This window comes from Bubalus bubalis, chromosome 16 (assembly GCF_019923935.1).
Source record: "Bubalus bubalis isolate 160015118507 breed Murrah chromosome 16, NDDB_SH_1, whole genome shotgun sequence".
In the NCBI taxonomy this organism is placed as follows: domain Eukaryota; kingdom Metazoa; phylum Chordata; class Mammalia; order Artiodactyla; family Bovidae; genus Bubalus; species Bubalus bubalis.
The window spans coordinates 60,416,803-60,428,379 of NC_059172.1; the positions used below are offsets into that span (position 1 = coordinate 60,416,803).

The window sequence follows — 11,577 nt, forward strand, 5'->3', positions numbered from 1 at the left end:
CAACCTCTAAGCTTCTAATGATTTCTCAGTAAGAAGTTGACAGATGTTTAGATGGCTTGGGGAAAAATCTGTAGATGGTAAGTCATCCCAGAAGAGGAAATCATATTAGTAAAAACCAAGAGCTGAAGGAAAGGAAGGTCACTTCCTGAAAACTACAAACAGTTACTCATGAAAATGTAAAATGCAGAAAAGGAGTGGCAGGAACAAGAGAGTTAAAACAGAGGCCATAGAATAAAACCATATTAAGACTGAACTTTACCCCAAGAGTAATGAGAAGCCATTGAAAGGGTTTCAGCAGGGAAGGACATGAGTAGAGTCTTGCTGGAGAAGGACTGATTTAGTAACAATGGAGAAAATTAATTGGAAAGAAAGCAGTATGGAAGCCCTGACCCTTGGGATAACTACTACAATTCAGGCAATAAATGATGGTAACTTGAACTATAATACAATTACAGATAGGTAAAATCACTGTAGATGGTGATTGCAGCCATGAAATTAAGACGCTTACTCCTTGGAAGGAAAGTTATGACCAACCTAGATAGCATATTCAAAAGCAGAGACATTATTTTGCCAACAAAGTCCATCTAGTCAAGGCTATGGTTTTTCCAGTGGTCATGTATGGATGAGAAAGTTGGACTGTGAAGAAAGCTGAGTGCCGAAGAATTGATTTTTTTGAACTGTGGTGTTGGAGAAGACTCTTGAGAGTCCCTTGGACTGCAAGGAGATCCAACCAGTCCATCCTAAAGGAGATCAGCCCTGGGATTTCTTTGGAAGGACTGATGCTAAAGCTGAAACTCCAATACTCTGGCCACCTGATGCGAAGAGTTGACTCATTGGAAAAGACGCTGATGCTGGGAGGGATTGGGGGCAGGAGGAGAAGGGGATGACAGAGGATGAGATGGCTGGATGGCATCACCAACTCGATGGACATGAGTTTGAGTAAACTCCGGGAGTTGGCAATGGACAGGGAGGCCTGGAGTGCTGCAATTCATGGGGTCTCAAAGAGTCGGACACAACTGAGCGACTGAACTGAACTGCACTGAAAAGATGAGTATAAATGGAACTAACAGAGAGTAATGATGACTGGTGATAAGATGTCTAAGAAGAGGAAGAGCAAATGCACTGGAATCAATTCATTACTCATAAGTATTCTCTGAGCTCTGTATTTTGGATTTAATATATTTATCTAAAACTGTTGAGGCATTCTCTAAAACAATGAGGTTAAAGATAAATGTTTATATCTTATTCAAAATTGCCAGAGTTTAAATAAAACTGATGATAATATGTACATAAATATTCAAATACATAATAAGTAAAAATGATTTGGATGGGTTCATTTCAGAGTATGTCACATTCCTTGCCATTTCAGTTTTGGTCCACTCTAACTTAGCCATTTCCTTCCACCACTGGAGTGAAAGTGTGAATTGCTCAGTCATGTCTGACTCTTTGCAACCCCATGGACTTCAGCCACCATGCTCCTTTGTCCATGGAATTCTCCAGGCAAGAATACTGGAGTGGGTTTCCATGTCCTTCTTCAGGGGATCTTCTTGACCCAGGGATCGAACCCATGTCTCCTGCATTGCAGACAGATTCTTTACCATCTGAACCACCAGGGAAGCCCTGGAACAGCTCCACAAAGTCCCCAGACCCTAAAATACCACCAAGCCTGTTAAAGTCACCGACAGAGACTGAGCTGAGGATAAAGAGGATCATGGAGAAACTAAACCAGCTGATCCCACCCAGACACTGCACCAATGTGAGCTCCACCACCAGCGCCACACACAGCAGAGCCACACTCCTCAGCCCTCGAGACACATACTGCAGGGGGGACCAGATGGACGTCCTGCAAGAGGTGAGGGACCATCTGGGATGAAGGAAAGAATATAGCGGGGATTTCCTCAGGGCCAGGATGTCCTCCCCAGCCCTGGAGGCAGGTGCTTTAGGAAAGGTGACAGACTTCACCTACCTTGTGAGCTTCACTCTGTTCTGGGAGGGCCAGGTGTCCCTGTCTCTCCTGCTCATCCACCCCCAGTGAAAGGGTCTTGGCTCTCTGGAGGGCCAGGAACCAAGACTGTGACCGGTTATTTTCAAAGGCAGGGCTGTTAATAGCCCCACCCATATCCTTGAATGTGGCCTAACTCTAAGCCCAAGTGCTGAACTGTGACACTTGAGAGAAGAAGCCTTCTACTGTCTGAGGCCTTAACATGTACCCTGTGAGGTCCTGACTGGTATGACCACCAGTAATTGAGAAATTTCTTTTCTTACTGTCAAGGAAGAAAGCCCTTTTTTCACAGGTAAGTATACCTTTAGATACCTGAGAGGTGACAACAGGCACCGCTACATACACTTCAGTTCAGTCACTCAATGGTATCCCACTCTTTGTGACACCAGGGACAGCGGCACGCCAGGCTTCCCTGTCGATCACCAACTCCCGGAGCTTGCTCCAACTCACGTCTGAGTCGATGATGCCATCCAGCCATCTCATCCTCTGTTGTCCCCTTCTCCTCCTGCCTTCAGTCTTTCCAGCATCAGGGCCTTTTCCAATAAGTCAGTTCTTCGCATCAGGTGGCCAAAGTGTTGGAATTTCAGCTTCAGCATCAGTCCTTCCAATGAATATTCATGACTGATCTCCTTTAGAATGGACTGGTTGGATCTCCTTGCAGTCCAAGGGACTCTCAAGAGTCTTCTCCAACACCACAGTTCATAAGCATCAATTCTTTGGCACTCAGTTTTCATTATAGTCCAACCCTCACATCCATACATGACCACTGGAAAAACCATAGCTTTGACTAGATGACCTCTGTTGTTAAAGTAATGTCTCTGCTTTTTAACATGCTGTCTAGGTTGGTCATAGCTTTTCTTCCAAAGAGCAAACTACATTGCCCACCTCAATTAATAATGGGCATGACCCTCTCTGATGCCTCTGCTACTCAAGGTCTGGCTAGGTATGTGGTATCTTCCTGAGCCCCCTACTTATGACTTCCAAAGTTGGCATTCTCACTCAGATGTTCAATAAAAAAGGACTGCCCGAGGTAGAATTGTGTATTATATATGTCCTTTTCCATCATGCCCTATGGTAATCTCAGATCTAGTCATCTCTTTTACTGTAGACCTAGGTTTTACAAAATATGTTCAGTGGAGAAGTATTCTGCTATGTGTTAATAGATTTTATACTGGACAAGTTCTCCTTGATAAGTGTATAACATCTATGCTTCATCTCATATCATTTTCTGTAGACTACCTCTTAAGTATCTCTCGCATTTACCCATTTCTCTCCATGCCTGGTGTTCTTACCTGTGTTCAGGTCATCATTAGCTCATCTAGATTACTTGTCATAGCTTCCTTTCTGCCTCTCTTACCATCTCTAATCCACTGTTCACACTGTAGCTTGAGTCATGTTTCCAAAAATTCAACTTCTTCCTACGATATGTGCGCTCACTCAGACAAAGCCAACTCTTTTTTGACCCCATGGGCTGTAGCCCTCCAGGCTCCACTCCCCATGGGATTATCTAGGCAAGAATAATGGTGTGAGTTGCTGGTTCTTTCTCTAGGGGATCTTCCCAACCCAGGGATCAAACCTGCATCTCCTGAGTCTCCTGCATTGGCAGATGGATTCTTTACCACTGGGGCCACCTGCGAAACCCATCTCAAATTGATCTCAAGATCAGGTGTTGTCAGCTATTCTCAGGTCTCTGGTTGGAGAAGTCCTTCATATTCCCTGAGTTGTGATCTAGCAATTTTCGGAAACCACAAGTGGAGCAGGCCTCAGCTTACACTGGGGTGTAAGCATGTTTCTCATATCAATCACAGCAACGTCAATGCCAAGGCTCTCTCCCCTTGCTCACAAACAGATGTTCACTTCCTGGTCTGCCAGCTTTACACTAAGCTGCAAAATACTTCCTGAGCCACTTTGGAATTTGCAAAGTGTAACTTATATGCCACCACAAACCCCAGAACCTGGGGGCCAATCCCTGAGACCACCTATCAGTTTCAGACTCTTTTGCTGCTTTGCTAATTTACTGTTAAGTCTTGAGGGCTCAATCCATTTCCTTTTCCCTTTCCATTCTTTTTTTCCCTTAGGGATCCATTTTTTCCCCATGGATTCGCTTTCTCTAAGCTTGGCCACAGAGTGGAATGCTAGGTTCCCAGCAGCAGCCCCTTTCTAAGCAGTTTTATTTTTTTAATTTTAATTTTTAAATTTTGTTGGCTTATAGTTGATTTACAATGTTGTGTTAATTTCAAATGTACAGCAAAGTGAATCATATATATATGTGTGTGTGTGTGTATATATATATGTATATATATATATATAAACTCTTTTTAAGATTCTTTTCACATATAGGTCATTACAGAGTATTGAGTAGAATCACAGCAGTTTTCAAAGTCAAGCTTCGAGTTCTTTTCCCTTAAGTTTCCCAAAAAATATGTCAAGAGGAAGTAAAGTGCAGATAGCAAACATGGAGAAAAACATGTATTCCAGATCTTACACAGTTATCCAAAAGTTGGCTCCTAATCCATAGTCCTTGATTCTCTTCTTAAACAAGTAAAAGCATAGTTGGGTTTCTGCTCTTTCCCTTTGATCTCTGATGGTACACCTCACCAGATTTCCTCCTGTCCACTAATTGTCCTTATCCCTGAGTCCCAGTAAGGATAAAAATGTGCTGATCCCTTCCTTTCTCTAGAATGAACCTGAAGAGACATCCATAGCACCAAATTGGGTACCACTTACATCTGCTGTACTCCTGGGTCCCCATTCACCCATGTTCCCTTTCTGCCTGCTACCACTTACCTACACAGGATTGGAACAAAGAGTGAATTAAAGGGAAGATAAGAGCTTGAAGCAGGAAGAATCAGGAAGCCTTTCATCAACCAGAGGAAAGAAATGCAATATATATTTATTCATGCATCAGACTGAGCAGGGTTTCCCACGTGGCATTAGTGGTAAAGAACCTGCTTGTCAATGAAGGAGACATAAGAGACGTGGGGTCGGGAAGATGCCCTGGAGAAGGGTATGGCAACCCACTCCAGTATTCTTGCCTGGAGAATCCCATGGACAGAGGAGCCTGGCGGGCTCCAGATGATAGGGTTGCAATGAGTCGGACACGACTGAAGTGACTTAGCAGGCACACACAGACTAAGCAGGACTTGCTGCCAGCTCTTTGAGAGGTATTAGGGACACAGCAGTGGATCAAGCAAATGCATTACCTTCCTTGAGGAAGCTTACAATCCTCAGAAAGCAAGTTTCTAGAAAAAAAAAATGAAAGGTAAACATAAAAATAACATATATAGAGAACCCTGTGATAAGAGGTCTTCATGCCATGTTGAGGAGCCTGAACTCCTTCCCGAGGGGAATTTTAAATAAAGGACTTTAAAATAAAGAATTTTAAGCAGTAATGAAGTTGCATTTGCAGTTCAAAAGGATACTCTGGCAGTTGTGTTGAAGAATTTAGATGGAATAAAACAGAGACAATCTGGCTAGTGGCTTATAGTAATCTAAGAAAAATATTATATGAACTTGAGTAAGTGATGCAAAAGTAGCAAAAGAGAAGAGAACTTGCAGGTTAGATAAATACTTTGAATCTAAAATTCCAGACACCATGAATCCATCCATGTGACAGAAGAGCAGAGCTGCCCTGAACTCAAGGCTCTCTCAGAAAGGTATTTTCCCTAAAGCATATACTCATACACACACACACACACAATCCCAATTCATACACACACCAAAAAAATGCCCAATAGATACAAAATTTGCAATGATAATACTTTTCAGTTATAGAAAATTTTAAATTATCCTTCACTCACAAGTAGCTTCCATTACCTATATTGTGTGAACAGTCGTTTGTTGTCTTGTGAAGGTCCAGTGTGGAGCTGAAATGATGATACATCTTAACCACACTGATCTCTCCTGATGTGACAGTAAGTTTGCTTTGTCCTGTGGTAGGTGGTGTGTAGCATGCGTCTTCTAGGAGACATTCTGATGCAGAGCAAACTTCATCAGCATCAACCCTAGCAATCAGGATTTTCTGAGGGCACAATTCCTAGCAGGGGGTCTCTGAGGTCAATCACCTTGAATTTTAAAGAGAAAAATCAATTCAAGGAAATCATTTCAAGCTCCTTTGATAACAGATTTCATCTCAATTTTTTCCAAAGGGGAAAGGATTCATATCCTATCTCCAGATTTAAACCCAGGAGTATATCTCCTAGAGTCAATGATTCTGTATGGGGAACATTCTGGGCAAATCTTTGATGGATACCCACAGCTTTAGAGTAGGAACATTTTGATTTAGTTAGCCTAATTCTCTGTAGGCATAACTTCCTAACCTTTAGTGGATGCACTTAAAAGTTTTATATGGTGTTTTCCATTTCATTAAATGTGTTTTAGTGGCAAACACAAAGCCACGTTACTTAGGAAAGAACAATGTTTATACTTAGCTTTAATAGAACTTTCTTTAAAGCCTATGAGTTTACCAATAACAATCATTTTGAGATTTACTTCAACTGATTTATTGCCTAATATTTATTCATTTATTCAGCAAATGTTTATTGAGATTCTAACAGATATGAGGCATTAAGGGCAAATGGAGAAAAATAAATGTTCAACACGGTTGCAATCTGAAAGACATTTAACCTACCAATTCTATGAAGGAAGTAAAAATGCAGAAGGGCTTATGATAAGGTGGTATTTGACTTAGCCCCTAAGGATATCTGTAGACAGGGAATGGAGTGAAAGAGAAAACTCATAAAGATCATGAATAAGGTTGCCAGGTTTAGCAAACAATAGTACAAAGTATCAGTTCAATTTTGGTAATTTCTAATTGCCTATGCATATTACATGAGATAAAAGGAAAATATTGCATGGGAACGACGGATACTAAGAAATTATTGCTCATTAGAAATAATTCAAATTTAGTTTAGTATTCTGTATTTTTATCTGATAACTCTAATCAGGAACAAAATTATCATGAACTTTGTTCACCGGTCCAAAGGAGTGAGAGCAATTGGTGGAATGCAGGGAAGAATGAGGCTAAGAAGAGGAAGAAACTAAATTATGGAGGCTCTCGAGTATGAAACTGAGGATTTTAGTGTTTATTCAGTAAGTTTTTGAAAGCTACAAAAGCCAATTAAAGGAAGAGAGTGATGCAATCCACTTTGTGCTCTAAAGAGCAAATTCACAATTTAACAAGATGTGCATGACCTATAGAAAGACAATTTAAAACATTACTATGTGATATAAAATAAAATTTATATAAACAGAAGAAAAAATACTATTGTTTCTGGGTGGGATGACTTAATATTGAAAAAAGGTCAACTATCTCTTTAATATTTTTTTATTGTTGCTGCAACGAAGTGGCTTGAACAAGTGGATCATCTTGCAGTTCTGTGGCTCAGTAGTTCAACCTCTGTCTCAATGAGTTAAAACCAACATGTGGCAGGGGCCAAATTCCTTTCTGAAGGCTCTGGAGGAGCATCTGTTTCTTTGCCTTTTCAGGTTTCTAGAACTGCCCACATTCCTCAAAGCCCCCTTCCTCCTGTTTTCAAAGCTGTAATGGTGGGTCAAGTCCTCACACCACATCTTTCTGAACCATTCCTCTGCCTCCCTCTTCCACTTTTGAGAACTAAGGCGATTTAGATTGGTCCCACCCAGATAATCCAGGATATCTCCCATCTCAATATCCATACCCTTAATCATGTCTGGAAAGCCCCCTTGTCATGGAAGGTAACAGATTCACAGGCCCCAGGGATTATAAAGAAACCTTTGGGGAACCATTAGTTTGCTTTCTGCAATCTCTAAACTAATCAATAAATACAGTGGAATCTTAATAACATTATTGACATACTGTTTAATGTACTCAAGCCTAGGACTTCCCTGGCAGTCCAGTGGTTAGGACTCTGAGCTTCTGGTGCAGGGGGCATTGGTTCAATCTCTGCTTGGGGAGCTAAGATCCCACAGGCTGTGTAGTGCAACCAAAATTGGTTTTTTTTTTTTTAAATTTTTAAATAAAAATTAAAATTAGGACTTCCCTGGTGGCTCAGATGGTAAAGAATCTGCCTGCAATGCAGGAAACCCGGTTTCAATCCCTAGGTTGGGAAGATCCCCTGGAGAAGGGAATGGCAACCCACTCCAGTATCCTTGCCTGGAGAATCCCATGGACAGAGAAGCCTGGCGGGCTACAGTCCATGGAGTTGCAAAACATCAGACACAACTGAGCAACTAACACTTTCACTATTCTAAAATGATCAAGTAAAATAAACATGTAAGACCGATCAAAAGAGATTTGAAATAGTCCTACAGAGCACTTCCTCTGACACTTAGCAAAATGAATATCCTGACACATTACTATTATACAAGATATGGTTTATAATAATAAATTCAAAGACTGTATCCTCACCAAAGGATAGCTGTGCATTATTAGGATGGGGGTAGCGATGTTAAGTTTCCAGGGTCAGAATATTCAACCATCCAGGATGTGATGCTGTTAAACATCATAGAAGCCCAACCCTGTCACATGGAAATTCCAACATAATTATAGGATTATGAAAACTCTCTTTAGCAGACCAAAATGACCAGGACTTAACAGTCCTCCAGGTCATCATGGAAGAGCTATTCCAGAATTTGTTCAATTCTGCCATCAGTGCCATTTTGCACTGTTTTTATTGGTTACACACACAGAACAACCATGCTGATGAGCTCTTCTATGGACACAGACAACCATGCTGATGAACTCTTCTATGGACACAGAACAACCATGCTGATGAGCTCTGCTATGGACACAGACAACAGAGGCTAAGCATGGAGAGTGAAGCAGAGACTGTGGGTGGTCTCCTAAAATCCATTCCCCTCTCCCTCTTTAGTAACTGAACACCATAATTTTAGCTGGGTCCAGCGTCACCAAACTAAAGGCCACAGCCTTCCTGCAGCTGGTTATGGCCATGACGAGATTTCTGCCAGGACTATGAGTGGAAGTGATATGGGAAACTTCTAGGTCATACCTTTAAAAGTAAAACAACTCTCTCCCCCCTTCCTATTGGCGGAACTGCAATATAATGATAAGAGATGAAAAAGCCATGTTAGGCCTTGGAATTGAAGTCATATATTAAGAATGCACCTTAATTGTGGTGAAGACATCAGGGGTTTATGCTCAGTCGTTCAGTCATGTCCAACTCTTTGCAACCCCATAGACTGTAGCCCTCCAGGCTCCTCTGGGCATGGGATTTCCCAGGCAAGAATACTAGAGGGGGCTGCCATTTCCTATTCCAGGGATCTTTCCAACCCAGGGTTTGAACCTGAATCTTTTGCATTGGATTCTTTACCACTGCGCCACCTGGGAAGCCCAGGGGTTTATGCATAATGCTCAAACTCATCAAACTGTACACATTAAGTATATGGGGTTTTGTACACCAATTAAATCCCAGCAAAGCCGTAAAAGAAATAATAAAATTAAGAGCATCACACTAGCCCCTCTTTAAAAAAAAGAACAGCTGAACAAGCATATAGAAGGAATTGGAGTCCCTGACACCATGTAACATCATATTAGCCCTGGCTTGCTCACCCTATGACTGTTATGTGAGGGATAAATACATTTGCATTTTTTGGTCATCATTATTTTCTTCCTACCTAATACAGAATGTGATATTAGTACAGAAGTGCTAATGTAACCAGACCAAAACACAATGCATTAGTCTAATGGTAGGAGAGTGATATAGCGAGTGACAAGGAAGCTTGACAGGTGAGGAATTTGATGATTAAATTTACCTCAAAGCAAAAATCATGGTGCCTGCTACCTGATACACCTTGGAAGGAAGACTTCGTGCCAAGAGAGTTGTAATTCTAGTGGAACACACTGAAAAAAAACTCAGAATATTGGTTTGCACTGGCTGCTGCATGTCACTTTAAGCAAAATCTTATTTAAAAACATGAATTCAAGTTAGATGTTAAACTTTTTCAAGTTTTTAAAATGTAGATGTGCTATTTTAAAGCTATTTTTTAAATTTAAAAAAATTCCTATAAAAATGCTCATAGAAAAAATAAAATTATTGCTCCATTAATAAAACAAGGGTAAGTGATTTGATACAAGGACACCAACTGTGAGACGAGTGATACTCAGGTTAGAAACCAAGGTCTATGTCAGCACAGCATCAGCAAAGATGCCAAAGAAATGACAGAACCTCAGGACTCAGCTAATGACCAGATTTGGGAGAAAATGACCAGGAAGGAGTCAAGATGACTCAGAATCTCTTAAAAGACAGACAGAGGAGAAGGGTCTAAAACAAATCGAATGATCAAAGGATAGGACTCGAAAGGGAGGAATTAGGAAGTAGGAGTCAGCAGAAGAGAGAAGGCTGGATATTTAACTTATCCCACTGGAATCACCTACCACCAGTTTGTCTGTTACCACAGAGTGAAAAGGTGAAAGAGAAATGTTAAGCTGGAATGAAGACTCCTGTCCCTGGTGGTTATACTTTAGAAGGAAGTGGATTACATTTCACAACCAGATTCAGTTAATACAATTAAGATAAATGACTGTTTGAAAGGAAAACTCATTTACCTCCTGGGAGACTCTGTACTGGGGCAATAACTGTACTACTTAACTCCAAGTTGTAAAAAAGCATGTAATTATTTTATATTCTTATAGAAATTTAGGCTGACTTTAAAATATCTTTAATGAGGTCTCTACTCTCTCCTTTTGACTGTTTTCTTTTCAACTTCACTTTTAGATTTGAGCCTTTATGTATTCCCTCTTTCATGAGAAATGCTGTTCTTATTTATAAATCCCAATGAAAACTCTACATTTTGATTGATACCTCACACATACAAACAGGTACTCTACCCCAGACCCTAGGGAAGATCCAGTAAGAAATAATCTTGATGGTTGAACCTTTAAAATGATAGGATATACTTTTTAGAATACGAAATGCAAGAAGGCAAAATGGTTGTCTGAGGAGCTTACAAATAGCTGAGAAAAAAAAAAAGAAGTGAAAGGCAATGGAAAAAAGGAAATACAAATCCATCTGAATGCATTTCCAAAGAATAGCAAGGAGAGATAAGAAGCCTTCCTCAGTGATCAATGCAAAGAAATAGAGGAAAACAACAGAATGGGAAAGTCTAGAGATCTCTTCAAGAAAATTAGAGATACCAAGAGAACATTTCATGCAAAGATGGGCTCAATAAAGGACAGAAATGGCATGGACCTATCAGAAGCAGAAGATATTAAGAAGAGGTGGCAAGAATACACAGAAGAACTATACAAAAAAGATCTTCATGACCCAGATAACCATGATGGTGTGATCACTCACCTAAAGCCAGACATCCTGGAATGTGAAGTCAAGTGGGCCTTAGGAAGCATCACTACAAACAAAGCTAGTGGAGGTGATGGAATGCCATTTGAGCTATTTCAAATCCTAAAAGATAATGCTGTGAAAATGCTGCAGTCAATATGCCAGCAAATCTGCAACACCCAGCAGTGATCACAGGACTGGAAAAGATCAGTTTTCATTCCAATCCCAAAGAAAGGCAATGCCAAAGAATGTTCAAACTACCGCACAATTGCACTCATCTCACACACTAGCAAAGTCATG

At 40.7% G+C, this 11,577-nt stretch overlaps 1 protein-coding gene across 1 annotated transcript; it reads left to right on the forward strand.

The window, feature by feature from the left end:
* Positions 1-346: 346 nt before the first annotated feature.
* On the forward strand, positions 347-8,958 carry LOC102412924 (NXPE family member 1). Its single transcript, XM_045162864.1, is given in 5 exon segments — positions 347-428; positions 1,614-2,026; positions 2,028-2,079; positions 2,082-2,294; positions 8,876-8,958. Coding segments are annotated over 5 exon segments (843 nt in total).
* The last annotated feature ends 2,619 nt before the right edge of the window (positions 8,959-11,577 follow it).